This window comes from Chelonoidis abingdonii, chromosome 9, assembly GCF_003597395.2.
Source record: "Chelonoidis abingdonii isolate Lonesome George chromosome 9, CheloAbing_2.0, whole genome shotgun sequence".
Taxonomy (NCBI): domain Eukaryota; kingdom Metazoa; phylum Chordata; order Testudines; family Testudinidae; genus Chelonoidis; species Chelonoidis abingdonii.
Window position 1 is genome coordinate 25,248,379 of NC_133777.1, and position 18,423 is coordinate 25,266,801.

The following is an 18,423-nucleotide window of genomic DNA, read 5'->3' on the forward strand; positions in this document are numbered from 1 at the left end:
AAGAAAAGTTGGGGACAACTTCTCTGTCATCACCATGTAAGAAAATAATTGGTCAACAATTTTATTTTTCACTTTGGGTTCTACTGAGAACTGTCAGTTTCCCATAATTAGCCACGTGAGACAAGTTTGCACTAGAAGGTAAACTAGTGAATGATTCTTAGCAGTGGGCTTCTCTGTCTGTTATTGAAAACGGCTTAGGTGCTGGTGTAGAGTGGACAAAAACAGTTTTTCATTACCATTTCTGAATGACTGAGACAAACTATTTCTGCAAATTAAAGTAAAAGATGTTTATATCCACTGTAGAAAACTTCTGATATGTAGTTGAGCCAGCTAGATAAGTTGGTGCATCTAATAAAACCTTGTTAAAGAAAAATGCACACAAATTCTATTGTCTTGTGAACAAGTCATAAGACTTTTAGTTGCATCTACAGCTTACAAATCATATTAATATTGTATAAAAATTGACTAAAATGAATGTTTTCAATATATCCAGAGACTGCCTCAGCGAAACTATAAAACTGTGCAAATGACAAATTAAAAAATGTTTATGTTCAGTGTTCACGCCAAAGTGTTTCAGATAAACATTTCATTTATATAAAGCCTAATTATCAATCATATAATAAGTTAAATATGTAGAAAGTTGGTAGTGGTTTGGCCAAAGTTTAATTAAAACATTTGGAGGGTAAGGACTTTAATGGTGGCCATTGATCCACTGAATAATTGTGTGAATTTTGATGTTTTATGTGCTTCAATAACAAGGGTGAGGCACATTTTAAATACAAAAACCCCCCACCATAAGTAATATCTAGCTCTTTCACCCACAGAGTTCAATAAAAGGACAGTAGATTTTGCTTATTCACAGACCCTCGGTAGCCAGCGAGAAGTTGCTATTATCTGGCAGTTTCTAGTAACTGGAAGCAAGGATGCAGGGCTGTACCTGGGGAGGAATGCTGGGATGTGCTTTCCCTGACTGTTGCGCTGCAGGGAGGGCAGCAGCTAGGATGGTGGGTTGCAGTCTATACAGAGTGAAAGTGCTGAGGCCCTGTGTGCACAGTATCTTTCCCTGCCCTCTCCATGGGTTGGGACTCAGCATGTCCCAGTGGTTCCTTGGGTGCAGTGTCCCAGCAGGGCGTAGCCCAGAGAGCACAGGGAGAGGAGCCCTCCCCACTGTAGTTCTGCCCACAATCTCTCCTTCCAACCCATAGCCCCTTACTTCCTATTTGGTCCTTGATGCAGGCAGGTTTCTGGGCTGCAGCCACAGAACAAAGTGCTGGGTTGGGCTTTGCAGGACTGCAGCCATGGAAGTTGTTGTTGTCCGGGTTGCTGCTTTTTTGTTTTCAAATAAAGATAACTCTTAGTGGGAGAAACTCTCAAATACATGCATTAAAACTGAAGTATCTGAAAGGTGAACTGTTTTTCTTCTATATTGTTTAAATATCAGAGATTTGAGTTAAATAAAGGCTTACTCCTGAGTCTGTTACATCTGATAATGTAGTCACGATGCTGGATATATGGCATCATTCTTTATGGATTTTGCACTAGTGCCTACAGACTATATTGTACTAGGCTAGGATTCGGCAGCTTTTCAAAAGTGGTGTGCCGAGTCTTCATTTATTCACTCTAATTTAAGGTTTTGCGTGCCAGTAATGCATTTTAATGTTTTTAGAAGGTCTCTTTCTATAAGTCTATAATATATAACTAAGCTATTGTTGTATGTAAAGTAAATAAGGTTTTTAAAATTTGTAAGAAGCTTTATTTAAACTGAAATTAAAATGCAGAGCCCCCCCCCGACCAGTGGCCAGGACCCGGCAGTGTGAGAGCCACTGAAAATCAGCTTGTGTGCTGTCATTGGCATGCGTGCCATAGATTGCCTACCCCTGTACTAGGCAGTATACACACACAATGTGAAAATATGGTCCCTGCCCCAAAGAGCTTGCAGTCTAAATGTGAGAGACAAGAAGTGGATACAACATAGGCAGGAAGCACAAGATAACAGTGGGATGACTGTGCTTAGTGTAATAAGCAGTAATGACTATGGCATGTTGCCTATCTGGTCATCGTTGAGTGTTTTACAGGTATGGCAGAGGTTATAGATAGCAAGTTTGATCCCGCAGAGAGTTATTTGTCATGTGTTAATGATGATCTAATTTTCCATTTTTTCTTTTACACTGTTAGACCTTGGCTGAAGTGCTTATAAGCTACAATCAGTGAAGCGATAATATTTTTTTTTATGAAATAACAAAAAAGAGAGAGAGAGAACCAGGACAGAGGCCAGGATAGGGAAAGAACAATTAACTAATATTTAGATGAGTTAAACATAGTCGGTTCATCCAGGCCTGATGAAATTCATCCTAGGGTACTTAAGGAACTTGCTGAAGCAATCTCTGAACCATTAGTGATTGTCTTAAAGATCTCATGGAGATTGAGTGAGGTCCCATAGAAATGGAGAAGGGCAAACTTACTTCCAATCTTTAAAAAGGGAAAAAAGCAGGAACCAGGGAATTTTTAGATCAGTCAGCCAAACTTTGATACCTGGAAAGACACTGGCACAAATTATTAAACAATCAGTTTGTAAGCACATAGAGGATAATTAGGTGATAAATATTAGCTGGCATTGGTTTGGCATGATTTGTTCTTGACAAATCCATCTAATTTCCTTCTTTGACTAGGTAACCTGTAGCGAATGGAGGGAAGTAGTAGATACCTCAGTTTTAGTCAGACATTTAATACAATCCTAAATGACACTCTTATAAGCAAATTAGGGAAATATAGTCTACCTGAAATTAGCTTAAGTGGTGTGCACAACTGGTTGAAAAACCATATGTTCAAAGAGTAGTTATCAATGGTTTACAGTCAGACTGGGAGGACATATCAAGTGGGGTTCTGTAGGGGTCTGTCCTAGGTGCAGTACTATTCAGTATTTTTTTAATGACTTGGGGATAATGTAGTGGAGAGCATGCTTATAAAATTCCCAGATGTAGATGTAGGCTGAGAGGGTTTTCAGGCACTTTGGAGGACAGGATGAGCATTCAAAAGAGACCTTGTTAAATTGGAGGATTGGTCTGAAATCAATAATTAGAAATTTATTAAAGACAAGTACAAAATACTACACTTAGGAAGGAAAAATTAAATACAAAATGAGAAATAGCTTGCTAAGCGGTGGTGCTGCAGAAAAGGATCTGGGATTTATAGTGGGTTGCAGATTGAATGAGTCAACAATATGCTTCACCAAAAAAGACAAATGTCATTCTGGGGTGCATTAACAGGAGAGTAGGATGTAAGAAATGAGAAGTTATTGTTCTGCTCTACTCAACAATTCTGAGGCCTCAGGTGGAATAGTTTTGAGTACGTCACTTTATGAAAGATATGGACAAATTGGAGAGAGTCCAGAGGAAAGCAACAAAAATAAGAAGTTTGGAAAACATGACCTATGAGGAAAGGTTGAAAGAACTAAGTATGTTTTTAGTCCAGGGAAGAGAATACTTAGGTGGGACGTATAAGACTTCAGATATGTAAAAAGTTGTCAGTTGTCCTCCATATCCACTGAGGATAGGACAAGAAGAAAATTGTGTAGTTTGATGCAGTGGATATTTAGGTTAAACATTAAGAAAAACTTTCCAACTAAGTACTGGATACCTAGGAAGGTTGTGGAATCCCTGTCACTGCAGGGTTTCTTTACAACAGATTAGACAAACATCTGTCAGGGATGATCTAGGTATACTTAATCCTGCCTCAGTGAGGAGAGTATGGACCAAATGACCTCCTGAGGCCCCTTCCAGCATATATATCTATGACTGTATGAAATCTATATACAAAGGATTTTTTGATAACATTGTACAAGCTCATATATTGTCCAGCTGCATTTTTCTTTTATAAATGTCTCTCCCCTCCTTCCCCCTCAAAGTTTGCTGTACTATGAAAATTGTCTTGGAAAAATAATTACTCATGGAGTTTTTAGTTTCCCTGATAATCAAACACTACATCATTGATCATCATGGTATCTGATGGAAGAATTACCTGGCTGTATATCTCCGTAACGAGAAAATTCTTCCTTTTTACCACATTCATGACACCTCTTTTTCCTTCATCTGAGAGCTGCCTCTTGGCTTGTAATTTTTCTCTGAGCATCCTCAACTGGAATCATGGGGCTGGTCTACACTAGGGGAGGGGTTTGATCTAAGATACGCAACTTCAGCTACGTGAATAACATAGCAGAGGTCGAAGTATCTTAAATCGAGTTACCTACCGTCCTTACGGCTCAGGATCGACGTCCGTGGCTCCCCCTGTCGACTCCGCTGCCGCCGTTCGCATTGGTGCAGTTCCGGAGTAGACAGGAGTGCATTCGGAGATCGATATATCGCGTCTAAATGAGATGCGATATATCGATCCCCGAGAAATCGATTGCTACCCGCCAATAGGGCCGGTAGTGAAGACTTACCCCTAGTCATCCTCTCTTGTAGCTTTCCTGTTTAGAGGAATATATCAGCCTTCAAATTCTGCTGCTTGTCATGGAATCAGAAAGAGCTATGGAGTCACACAGGAATGAAATAGATGTAAATGAAACAAAAGCAAATTGGCCTCTACATTGGTAATAAAATTAAAAAACACTTTTTATAGTGTGTGCAGACGACATAGTTTTTTAAAGTCATGAATGTAATCTGTCGTAATAATTTTACCCTTAAGTCTACATCCAGACACAGATTTACAGCTATCCTGGCACCTGCATGTTCACATACTCCTTTTCTCACCCACCCCATCTTTGTTTCCTCCTTTTATCTTGTACTTCTGTTTTCCTTAATAATGTCTTAGGAGAATTACATTGTCCCTGAGGTGACCTCTGAAGATTGCAAAAATTGTTCCAGTATTCTTTTTTCATTTTTATTATTTTGTTTTGCTACCATTCTCTTGAAAATTATGTTCTATACTTTTATTCTTCACTCAAACAGTGGTGTAGATTTAATGCCCATTTTCCTGCTTCCAGTTGCTTAATTAAGAATTGTGCTTATATTCTAACAGCAAATAGGAACAAGTAATCAACCACTGTGTCATGTTAGCCCACTATAAAGAGGGGGATTCTGCCAGTCCAATTCCTGTCTTCATCAGATGGACAACCTTCTAAGCTTTGTTTTGATCTCTTTTTAGTTGCTTAAAAATCTCTTACATACTCTTTTGTAAATTGACTGAATTTAGGGCATGGCTTTTTCCCTTTAGGAATTGTATGAATTATTTCTTACCTTCTGAGGGAGCAAAGGGTCTCTCTCCGCAGCTTTTGCTCTATTTAAGGGCACAGGAATCGACTCAAGCTGGGGCTCCCAGTTTCCCATTTGCTTTTGCTTGATCAGGAAGTCAGAGCCTCATTTTAGAGGTTTTTGTAATGGCTTTAGTGATTACTTTGCAAAGAGTATATTAAACTAAAATCTTTCTTAAATCCCATATTTTGGTCATACTCATAACCAGCTCCCATAATGGGAGGGTTTTTGGTGGGAGGAGAAGAGATGGAAAGTAAAACCGTGCTTGAAATTACCAGATACTGATTTTAGTGCTTACATGTCCACAAGCATTTGGGATTTTGGCTCAAGTCTGTCGTTATAAATGTCAATCTCAGTTAGCAAATGATCACTTCAAGCATGTACAAGTGTTATTCTTTAAACACAGTAGCTTTGTAAAATTTCAACAAATATAATGTCTGTGAAATTAAATTTATCTTCCAAATAAAAAAAAGAATGTATTAAATACCTTAAGTAGCATTACCTGTTGGTTCCTTCAGGCTGCTTAAGAAGGACATAAGAGCAATCTGAGTGTTTCTTTTCAAATGGTCCAACAAAATGTAGACTCTCAGGTAGAAAGTTAGACCTGGATTACATATTTTGCGGTTAACCTGCTTATGCACACTGATACTGAAGAAGGTCAGCCTTTAAAAAACTTATTTCAGTCTCTAGTAATATTTCCTCAGCCTTTCTGTGTTCTCTCCTGCCACGCTGCTTCAGGTCTTTGCTGTCTTGGGTGGTTACTGGGTTATTTAACTTTCTTTAGTAGGCACTGTTTACTGAAAGTTTTATTCAGCTGTAAGAACCATTTTTCTAGGTTAAAAAAAACAACATGCAGCTCCTAGGATCCTGCCCAACTGCTATGGAACCTTCAGGTTTCAACTGTCTATTTAGGACAGTAAACAAGAATTGAGCCCTTCTGTTCCCCATCAGTCTCCGCTCTCCAATTTAAAAAAATAAAATCAAAACTTTATGGAACTGCTGACACTAGAAAATCTCACGCGCTCCTCTAGTCAAGCTATTCTGTCCAGTATCTGAGGTAGCAAATCTTGGTTTGTCTTCAGGTCTCCCTGCACCCAAAGGCAGAGATGTGGCAAAGTGGAAATGGGCACATCAGATCTTCACATTCCTGCATGCTTTTGGTACATTCTTGACCTTACTTCTTCCCTATCTTCATGCTGTTTAACAGTGATTCTCAACGTATTTATCGTTGTGGGCCATATCCAGTGGTACCTTTGTGGCCCTGAGGATGTCACATGGGCTGCAGCTCTGGGCTGAATGGGCTGCAGGTTTGAGAACCACTGCTGTATATGATGTGGCCCAGTACCAGTTACTACAACAGCCAACCATTTTTCACATTCTCATCTGTGGACATGGGATGTCAGCTGAAACCAACAGCAAGTGCTTCCATATTCACTCGTACTCTTTACAGCAACACCATACAGTCTTTCAGTGTTAACTTCCATCTTGAGAAGCAGCTTGTACTGACACATCTTGATTTCATAAGGCTCTCTAGTTCTGGTCCTGTTTAACAACCTCAGTTTGTGGGCTTCCGCCACGTTCTTTTTACTTTTGAGGTTTCCTCCTCTCTGTAAAGAAACTGGTTCGAACTCTGATTTTAAATTATCCATAAATTAGTGTCCATAAATTAACCTAGGCACTGTGGTCAATGTCGTCTAAGATTCTTATGCCTGGTGATCTTAGTTGTGACATATGTAACAAACAAAACCTGCAAGTTACCCCTGTTCCTGGCAGGTGGCAACTCACTGCCACTACTTTTGAACTGGTAGGAATTTTCTCTTCTCTCGTCTTTTGTAAACTGCTATAAATACACTCAATTCAGGTTCCATGGCTTCAATCCAGATACAATTACTTGCATTACTTCACTGCTGAACAGAGTAAGGGATTGTCTATATGTACAGAGCTGCACTGGCGCAGCTGCACTGATGCAGCTGTGCCACTGTAGTGTTCATTGAAGATGCTGTCTACACCAACAGGAGAGCTTTGTAGGTACTCTACCTCCCCGAGAGGCAGTAGGTGTGTCAACAAGAGAAGCCCTCCTGTCAACATACCGCTGTCTACATTGGGGGTTAGGTCAGTATAACTGCATTGCTCAGGAGTGTGCGACATGATTATACTGATGTAAATCTGTAGTGTGGACCAAGCCCAAGTCTTACTTCCTGGATCACTATTCTGAAAGCTAGCTATTCCATAAGACTTTCTTTTAACATAATATCCAAAGACAGGTCCAGAACTGTGTACTGATTTAATGTTTTGAGATGGTATATTTCAAAAGATCAAATCTTTATATAGTCCATATGCAAATGTATGTCATTGTTACTTGTTTCTGTAGTCATATTTCAGGCTTTTTTTACCTCTGTCACCAAGTGTGATTGTTTAGAACAAGGGTTCTCAAAGTGGGGGTTGTGACCCCTCAGGGGGTCGCAAGGTTATTGCATGAAGGGTCCTGAGCAGTCGGACTCCACCCCCAAACCGCGCTTTGCCTCCAGCATTTATTATGTTAAATATAAAAACAGTGTTTTTAATTTATAAAGGGGGTTACACTCAGAAGCTTGCTGTGTAAAAGGGATCACCAGTACAAAAATTTGAGAACCAATGTTTTTAAAAAGTGCCAACACTTCTTTAATCTATTCCATTTATCCCTCCTTGGTTTAATCATAGGGCTTCTCTGAATGGACAGCAGAATCTTGTAGTGAGCTCAGTTTGTTTGAAAACCTCCCTCTAACTTATTTAATGCTTTATCTATAAGAATAAGAGATACTACTCTAGGTTAAACTAGCATTCAGAACAAATAAGTAGTTGCTGTGATTGTTATAGGGGTGCTCTGTGGTGGCAGATGGGGAGGTAACCATAGAGGCAATCTCCCTACTAGGATGTGGTCCATACTTTGAAAAAGTTTGAGAACCTGTGTCTTAATATGTTAAAACGGAAAGAATTTTAGAAAGAGTTGTAGTGATATAATTTACTTTTTGCTATTCTATTTGTTTATTTTTGCCATTTCTTTTAGCAATCAAAATTGAAAATTAGTTTATTGGTCAGTTTCATTTTAGCTATTGAGTCGGTTTCTCGCCTTTAACTTTTGATTCTTGTACTGCCTGAAACATTTGGGTTCCAAACATGGCCATGGAATGTTTGTTTGAAAACAGTTTGTACTGGAGTTTAATAAACAGAGGAACATGGGACTATTTCTGCTTTCCTTCCGCTTTGAAAAATCTTTTACAGTAAAGCCTGAATTATGAGCCAAATTTGTTCTTACATTGTCTCTTTAATGAGAAATTCACAAAGGCATACACATTAACACAAGTACTGCATGAATAAAAGTTACACGTTCATAAGTGCATTCCACGAAGTATGATGAGATAATAGTTCCATATGAGACAGTTGCATGCACACCAGTTTAATGGAACCCAAAATAGGTTTATGGTAATCCAGTATACCTTTCAAGGAGGCTCAGATCCTCCATTAGGATGATTCTGATTTGATTATTCCATTGGCTTCATAAATAACAATGATAAAATATCTAGCCGTCATAATATCTGTAGATCTCAGTCATTTATAAAAGTATGGTATGATTGCCTCTATTTTACAGATGATGAAACTGAAGCACAGGGCTGAAATGACTTGCCCAAAGTCACCTAGTAGACCTCTGGCAGAGCCAGAAATAGAACCTACGTCTCTGGAGTTCAGTGCCACTGCCTTATCCACTAGGCCATAGTGCCTGTGTAACTGAAGCTCTAAATGCTTGTCTTCTTTTCTTAAATTATTTTCTAAAAGTTTAGTGAATGTATTCTTTGTGAAAGGTGCTGCACTGAGAGCCCTACATACTGAAATCCTCTCGCCCACAGAGCGAGTACAGTAGTAGCAGTGCAGGCTGTCTTCCAGCCCCACCCCATAAATTGTCTGTCCATATTCATGCTCCCTATACTTTGAGGGGTGGAAGAGGAAGAAATGGACTAGCATTAAGTTGACTATATCAGCTATACACTAGCTGAGGATCCCCCCATATCGAGGAAAACTTAATTACCCTGATAGAGAGAGCTTTTTGGCCTGTTTCCACCGCTGTTGTGGAAGTCAAGATCTGGTGCATAATCTTTCAGTCATACATTCCAAATGTGCATTTAGCACCATCTAGTTTCCCATTTTTTATAAAAAGCAAGAATATTTAAATGCACAATAATGATAATGCCACATCATGGTGCATTGTTTCCATTTCCTGACTTGGATGAATTTAAAATCTCAAACACATTCTAATTAAATTAAGGTGGTCTTGTTTGGTTTTGGAGAACTTCCTGCTTAACTAGAGAACATTACTGAACAGAGGATTTAAGTTAATGTTTGATAGGAGGAATGAATGAGTTGTGTCCAGTGAGTATCTGAGACTCTAGCCTAGTGGTTCTCAACCTGTGGCTTGTGGGCTGCTTGTGGACCAGTCAGCACTGCGCGGTGGCCCATGTGACATCCTCAGGGCCATACAGATAGTATTGGATGTGGCCCACATAACACATTCTGGGCCACATACGCGGCCCACAAAGGTAAATAAGTTGAGAACCACTGCTCTAGCCTCTTTATGATGAAGCACATACCATGAATGTTGCACATTGCTTCATTTAATATCTCTGAAAAAGTCATCTTATAAAGTGAAAGGCCTCAGATATTGCTGTATTTTATTTTTTTTTAATAAGAGGAATTGTATCCAAATAGAAGTGCCCATCCTTTCAGGGGAGGAAGTCAGACCTCTAGATTTTGGATTCTTCTTCTTTTGGAAGAACAAGTTTGGCTCTGTCCAGGGTGCTGAATAGCCTTTGAAGGTAATAGACATGCTTGTGGGCTGTGAGAGATTAACTTTAGTGTAAACAAAGTGTGTTATAAGGGTACGGTTACTCTTACTTAAGACTGTATACCTGACATCCCTAGCCACCAAATGGTTCATGTCTTGAATGTGTTAATTGTTTTCATATGGAAACTGTGTGTTTAGCCATTATATATATATATATCCACTGTTAAAAGTATAATAAAAATCAAAACTGATACAAAAAGGAAAAAAACATGCAGGTAGCTGTATCCTTTTGAGATAAACTTTTCAAGTCCCAAGAATTCTCCCATTAAATGTGTAATTTCATAAAGGTGAAACTTATAAACAAATGTATAAAAAGAACAGATTAAATATTGATCTTCAGTATTTTGTGTATTTAGATAAGTGTTGCAAGCCAGGTGTCAGTCTGACACAGCTGATTCTAGAAAACATAAATTGATGTTCAGTCTGTGTAGATCATTTTCATTTTTGACAAATACAATGTCTTGATTACTTGTTGGACAGTAACACTTGTGTGCTACTTAATTATTTCTGTAAAAAAGGTTGTTTTTTTCCCAACAGATATAGATTATAGATTCCAGTACTTATTCAGTGGCTGACTGCCTCTTACGATATTGGCTTGCAACCACACTCAAAATGCTTTTGAATGGACAAAAATGAAGATGTAGTTCAGCAATATGGCTTCAGAGTTGTGCTTTTGACTGATCAAAAAATAATTGGTCAAATATTGGTTAAAAAAAGTCTAATATTTTAAAGCACTGGTTTATTATAGCAGTAACAACAGTATAGAAAAAGAGTAATGTCTACACTACAGCCCTAAGTCAACCTTTGTTAGGTTGACTTAGGGCTGTAGTGTAGACATTACTTACAGCCATCGCAGTAATTGCTGCAGTGGCTGTTGTCCACACTACCCTCCTTCTGTTGTTGGAGCATGTCCTCACCAGGAGTCCTTCCACCAACTGAAGAGGGGCAGCGTGGGGGGCTGAGAGCCAGGGCTCTCAGCTCCGCCCAGCTCCTTGTTGGGAGCCCGGCTGCCCCCCTGGGCTCTCAGCTCCCGACTTCCTGCTGGGAACAGAGGGGAGCCACCTGGACATCTCTGTTCCCTGAGTAGGGAGCCTCCAGGCAGCAGCCTGGCTGGGAGTGGGGAGCCCGGGGCAGCCAGACTCTAGTTGCCTGGCTTTCATGTCAATTTCTGTGAAATTGACAAGATAGTTAACAACCAACACTGCATCACCCTAACTACACTGATATAGTGCTACACCTGTCATTGAGTTCAAGTTGTTATGTCGGTGTAGTAGGGCATTAACATCAGCAGAACAAAGCTGTAGTGTGTACACTGACATAAGTCAACATAAGCTGCCTTACATCGACCCAACTTTTTATGGTAAGCTCTTTGGGGCAGGGACTGTGTGCTTTAATTTGCTTAATGTGCTTTTTGTAAACCCGAGGTACATTGATGGCCTGCTATACAAACAACGACATACCTACCTAAGTGTTTTGTTCTAAAAGATTCAAGCCAATCAAGATGTTCAACTTTAAATAGCACACTAATGTCCAACAGGTAGCATTAGAATGTAGATAAGTGAGTGATCAAGACATTTAATTAGGCTTGCTTACAGATAGCACCATGAAACGATGAAAAAGGTGGGTTGCTGCCTACATCAGCAGTATTCTTGCTGGAATATTTGAGAATGGTCAAGTAACAGGCAGGCAGTTGACCAGCTTGCCAAATGTATACTATACTGTGCTAATTGGGTTGGGTATTTTGAAATCCATGTTGGTGGTTATTCAAGAAACAATGTAGTGACTTTCATTTCCTGCTCCATTTCTAACAACTAAGTTAACAAACAGCTATTTAAGCAAGAGAGAAACAGTACTAGAATATTTAACTCCTGTCGTTTATGTATATTGAATCATTTGCATTTCTTTGAATTCTTTAAAGCTAGGACTCTGCAGTATTTATTAGGGAGGATGACTTGTTGATTTCATAGTGCTGCTTGCTCAGTATGTTAATTGCCAGTGTCTGGCACGTACAAAGGAAAATGGCTGAATAAGGATGTGTGAGAGCTGCAACACAAATATTTGCTGATATCCTGATGATAAATGCTTGGCCTAGTTTTTTAAAATCTCTTTGGTTTACTGTGCTTTTTTTTATAAAAAGTGAGTTTTGGGTGCACTTATGGCTCGTTAGGCTAATACACCCTATCCAGCTCATGGGAATGCCATGTCATAGCCTGCTGGCCAGTAAGGAGCAGGTATCAGCGGATCTACCCTGGTTTACTTGCCCTCCAAGGCTAATGAGCTCAAACTGCTTGGATTTGAAATCAGTTTTCCTTTTCCTGGATGCTGTTGGTTCATAGCATCTTATTATATAATATTCAGTGCCATTCACATGGGTTTCCTCACAATGGGTTAGCCTCTTGCAAGATGCACTTCTATTTCCTTCTATCTCCATGCAAGGATTTTTAAATGCAGTTTTAAAATTCTAAATTAGCTTGTTAAATAAAAATAATACCCTTAATTGCAAATAGGTAGTCCCTGTCTCCCATGCATCCTACTAAATAACGTCCGTGTTCTGATAGCGATAGATTTGTACAACTTTAAAATGTAACCTGAGAATTGTGCTTCGACATAAGAGAAATATTAATTGGACTAGTACTCAGCTCAACTAAATGTGTAATCCTAAACTTAAACTTATATGAATGTATATCTTAATCATCAGCTTCAGATACAAAGTCTGATATCCCCATTTCTGTTCTGTAGCATGTGTGTGGATGGCATTGTCTTTTAGAGTCATTCTGTAGTTTTGCTACTGCAGTAGATCTGCCCAAAAGAGACTCTTATGGCTGCCTAGTGTCTTACTGAAGCTAGTGGGCCTCTCTATAGGCAAAAGGATCTGCTCACTTGGATCTGATTTTAATGGGTGGTTGAGGGTTAATGGCGTCTGTATGAACTCTTAGCATGAGTGAGTGATCCATATGGGGGTGGGGGAGATGTTGTGGAGAGAAAGAAGTGGAAACAGTGTTATGGTAGTGTGTTGGTATATCTCATCAGAAGGCATACATTTTTAAGTCAAACTTCTTATACGTCATAGGATGTTGTTTTTTAGGTGCATAAATTCTCTGTATATGTTCAAACAACTATATTAGCACAAGTTAGCCGTGGTAATGATAGAGTTGGCAAAGGGATGGTTTTAAATGTTCTAAGTTTTCATTCTTAAGATCTTAAACATGCTCTTACATGTGCTGTAGTGCTTGCTTTTTCTTTAAAAGGCAATCAATAAGACTGCTTATTCAGGCAGTCTTAGAGCAAATTAATGTGTCTGTTAATTGATTAATCAGTATTACTTCAGTTCTAACTGTATGCAGTTTGAAAGGGCCTGAGAATAGTCATTTAGAAATTATTAAATATATATGTATTGTATTTAATAAAACTCTGTATGGACTACTAAGTGTAATGCCATATAGGAAAGTACATATATCTGTTAGGAATTAAATTATAATTTTAAGTCTGTTATGCATTAGTATGACACTTAACCAATAAGGGTTTGCCTACACAGGGAAATTTACCAGCAGAACTGTAGTGGTATAATTATAGCTAGAACTCCCTGTGTGGACACACTAATTCAGGAATAAGAATATGGACTAAGAGTGCCTTTTTCTGGTATTGCTTATGTCATTTTGAAATTTTTCCATGTAAACAAGGAATAAGTTACTGATAATTTTTTTTCTTATTAGCTGGAGATACAGATGATCCACCAAGAATTACGCAAAATCCTGTCATCAATGGGAATGTAGCTATGGCCGATGGACACAACAACACAGAAGAAGACATGGAAGATGGTAAGTAAATATGACATGAAAGTATTGTGAGCAGAGCTTGTTATTTATTTTATATTTGTAGAGTGCCCAGCGCAATGGTATCATGATTAGGGGCTCTGGGTGGTGCTGCTCTAGTAAAACTGATTCTAAAAAAATTCTAATAATGATGTTATTTCAGGAAAAGAGTTTTTGCTTCCCCATAGAGAAAATAAACAATGTCTAAATTTCTGTATGGGAATTCCTTTTTAGATTAGTCATTCTTCAAGAGAGGTGATCCCAAAAGCTATCAGCAGAAAAAATAAGCATGTTGTAGATGGCTGTTCATTTTAAATCTTGTCAGAGTCTGATAATATGCATGTTCTTCAAAATTTATCATGCACCACTCATTGTGAGAAATACAGTGCATTAAATTACTTTGTGCCATACCTGCAACTGTCCCAGCAGGTATTTCCAGTAGAGTGCACATTGTGATCCCCATGTGTTTTGCTAAGTAGTCAAGTAGGGGCTGTAGACAACTTTTATACAATGGTAACGCTTCTTGGAAGTGGACCTCATCCTGGTGATCCAAACCATTATAACAGCAAATGCTCTGTTCGTGGGAACTAGTTGGGAACTTCAGCTAGTGCAAAATGCAACTGTTGGCTTATTTACAGGTATTTCCTGTTGGGTGCATATTACATCCGTGGTCTGCATTGATTTCTGATTCATCTGAGTGCAATTCAGGATTTTGTTTTGACATATAAAACCTTTAGTGGTTTGGATACTGACCACGTTAAAGAGTTGTGCTCTGTGTGGTGGCAAGAAGAGAGAGCATTTTGGCTGAAACCATAACTGGGTGATAGTTATGTCAAATGAGTGTTACCAGTGGTAGTAAAGGGTTATTTAGTATTGCCTTAGAAAAGATGGTAGCACAGGCTGCAGAGAGAGGGGAATAAATATTCTTGATCTTCAGCCAAATAGCACAAAAGGGATTCAAAGAATTTATATAAAATTATATCTTTTGTATGTACATAGCAGAATAAATCAAGCAAAAGAGAGTTAGGTTTAAAAGAGGCTTATTGTGACCACAGCTAACAAGGAAGGCTGATACTCAGATAAACTACTTCCTCTTCAGTTAAAATAGCTTCGACTTTGCGTGAATGCTATAGGAAATGGTTCTGAAGGCAGGAAAGAATAACCTTTTAACCAAAAGCATGGACAAATCTGTCAAATAAAATACATGCCAACAATTTGCACATTAAGAGTATTTCCTAGTAAAAATCTCTCTTTTTTGGTCATATTTATCAGTCTCTGTCACCTGCATTACATGGTATAATAAAACATGGACAGTGCAGCTGATTCTTCCCAAACATCTCAGGTGTAGGGATGTAGACTTCTTCAAGAAGATTTTACTCTTTATTTTTCCACTAATAAAAAGTGTGTGAAGTAAGTGTTGTCCTGGATTTGAAAGGACAGAACAAATGTGTGAGGAAAAACTAGCTTCATGATACAAAAACTCTATCCTGTTCTCATAAATCAGGGGCATTACATGATATTGACCAAGCTGAGAGGCATTCTCTTACACATTCTAGAATAAGTGCTACACCGAAAATATATGACTCTTCTACCGAAAAGAGTTTTGTTTCAGGACTCTGTTGTTTAGGCTTTCTGCAACATTCTCAAAGACACTGGGGAGACTGAAAATCCCAGGAATGTGTGATACTTTCATTTACTAGATGATCTTTTAATATCAGTTAGCCAAAGAGATCATTAATAATGTCTTACAGTAGAACCTCAGAGTTACAAACACCTTGGGAACAGATGTTTATTCTTAACTCTGAACTAAATGTTATGGTTATTCTTTCAAAAGTTTACAAGTGAACATGGACTTTCTATAGCTTTGTAACTGTACTATGCAGAAGAAAAATGCTACTTTTAACCATCTTAATTTAAAAGAAACAAGCACAGAAACAGTTTCCTTACCTTGTAAACAAATAAAAAAAATAACTTTACCATAATTTTTTAGTAGTTTACATTTAACACAGTACTGTACTGTATTTGCTTTTTATTTTTCTGCTACTGTCTGATTGTGTAATTCGGATTCCAAAAGAGGTGTGTGGTTGACTGGTCAGTTCGTAACTGAGGTTCTGCTGTAGTTTCTCTGAGGATCGATGGGTTAGTAACAGTTTGATCCAACTCTTACATGGCATTATAGTGAAAGGAAAAGCCTTTCTGTCCAGGGAAAAAGTCATCAGGATGTAGGAATTATTGGAAGAAGTGCAATATAAAAACAGGTACTCTGAGATCTCGGACATACTTGAGAATGATAGAGTTTATATGCAAGTGCTGCCATGAACCAGGTTATGTAACAATACAGTCTTTGTGAATATTTAAAATGTTACACATTCTTATTGATTGGTAAAACTTTTCTTTATGCACCCCTGGTTCTGTATTTTTGAAATGTGTATTGTGGGGTGAAGGATATCTTCACATTATTAAGTTCTATTTTAGTTGTCTTATATTTTCGTTTTACAGACACAAGTTGGCGATCAGAAGCAACATTTCAGTTTACAGTTGAACGTTTCAACAGGCTCAGTGAGTCAGTCCTCAGTCCTCCTTGCTTTGTACGGAATTTGCCGTGGAAGATTATGGTGATGCCACGACTGTACCCAGACAGACCACACCAAAAAAGTGTAGGATTCTTTCTTCAGTGCAATGCTGAATCTGATTCCACGTAAGACCCTTTAAATAATTAATATACAAACTTATATATGGCATTATTTAATTGTATTGCAAGACCAACATCTGGTAAAATTATTTAATCTAGTTTTTTCTACAGAGGAGCAGAAGTTTACAAGCTTTTCAGTGTCTGAAGATCTTTCTACTTCTCATATACTCTTTGCTTCCCACCTTCAAATCCCCACATCCTAACGCTGATCTTTCATTTAGGCCTACTTGACCAGAAATCCCTGATGGAACTCATCCATCCTTCTCTTGGACTGCTTAGAGCAATGAGAGGAGCCCTCAGTCAGGATGGAGCACACTGCCTCAACAACATTGCCAGGCTGCTGGCCTGGAAAAGGAAGATGTGTCCCAATTTTATGCTAAAATGCTAGTAAACATCCCCATAATCAATCTGAGCTATAAATCCATCTCTGTGATACAGCAGTTGCTAGGTAAATTAAGCAGGAAAAGCATTTGTTGCTAGTATATTTTAAAACAATGGCTTTCTGCCCTTCCACAGTCCCATGGGATTAGAAAGAAACTTCGTGTGAGTAGGTTATTTCATAATTGTACATTACACAAGTTTCCTTCGTCTTTCTCTGAAACATCTGGTGCTTCTCACTGTCAGTGGCAGGATACCAGAATAGAAGAATCACTGGTCTGATTGACTATGGCATTTTTTATATTCATAAATTTTGCCTGTCAGAATACAGCTGGACCCCGAGAACTCAGACCTTCAGTGCCACCCCAAGTCTGAACAGAAGGAGGGAAGAACCATGCAAGAAAAGTAAACTTGTCCAGCAAGAAAAGTAATGGCTTCCTGAAGAGGAAACCCAGTCATTTCCAGAGTAGGCATCATAAATATGTGATTTTATCCACACCAGCCTTAGCAGTTTGATCACCCACTGTCAGCCACAGTAAGCAGTGGCTCACACCCCAAGGGAAGGATCCCTTAGATAATTTGTGGCAAAGCACATTAAACCAACTCACCTGACACTCTAATAAAAGAAATCTGCATTTGTAAAGACAAGATACTTTCTGTGTTGAGTGAGACAACGTTCCCCAGCCTTTGGCAGTTGTTGGACAAAATGCTCTTGATCTTGTAATGTAGCAGCCCACCAGATTATTGGGAAACTTTGTAAGAGACATACCTCACCTTATAGAGTTGAGTTCTAACATAGGGAGAGCGTGTGGGGTCAAGAGGGACAGGCGGCAAGGTGTTTGGGGGGGGGTGGGGGGGAAAACCAGTGAAACCATTGCCTCTTAGCTGGGTGGTCTCCTGAAACTGCATTGATACATGCTGCTTTGTGGAGGAGCAAGTTTCCTGTGAAGTGCAATGGATTCATTCTTATATGATATCACACACCACTTCTGGTTCAATCTGAGTGATGGCAGTTTCTCTTCCACATTATTTCTTGGGTTTCGTTTTCTCTTGAAGTAGTAATGTTTTTCATCTCACATACCCTACCTAGGTACGATATACCGTGCTTGATGTGAATAGTTAGCCACAGTGATTTCTGGCAAGAAACTTCAAGAGACGGCGATTTTTCTCTCGGCTATTATTTCTTAGCAATATTAACGAACACTTTCCTAAAAGACTTCTGACCTTGCTTAAGAGAAATCACTGTTATCCTTTAAAAAAATCCTAGGAGGAATCAGCTAAGACAGTGTGTAGCAGTTGCTCTCAGAGAGGGACATAATCTAAAACCACATTCCTGAAAAAAGTATGGGCACTTTAACAAACATAACTTCGTACAGTGTGGCTCACAAAAAACGGAGATTAATTCTTACAATGCTC

At 38.8% G+C, this 18,423-nt stretch overlaps 1 protein-coding gene across 1 annotated transcript in view; it reads left to right on the forward strand.

Moving 5' to 3' along the window:
* Nucleotides 1-18,423, forward strand: part of USP7 (ubiquitin specific peptidase 7) — a 104,762-nt gene that overhangs the window by 23,683 nt on the left and 62,656 nt on the right. Inside the window, exons 2-3 of the mRNA XM_032786069.2 lie at nt 13,839-13,943; nt 16,437-16,635. Coding sequence (XP_032641960.1) covers nt 13,839-13,943; nt 16,437-16,635 — 304 coding nt within the window. The remainder of the gene's footprint in view (nt 1-13,838; nt 13,944-16,436; nt 16,636-18,423) is intronic.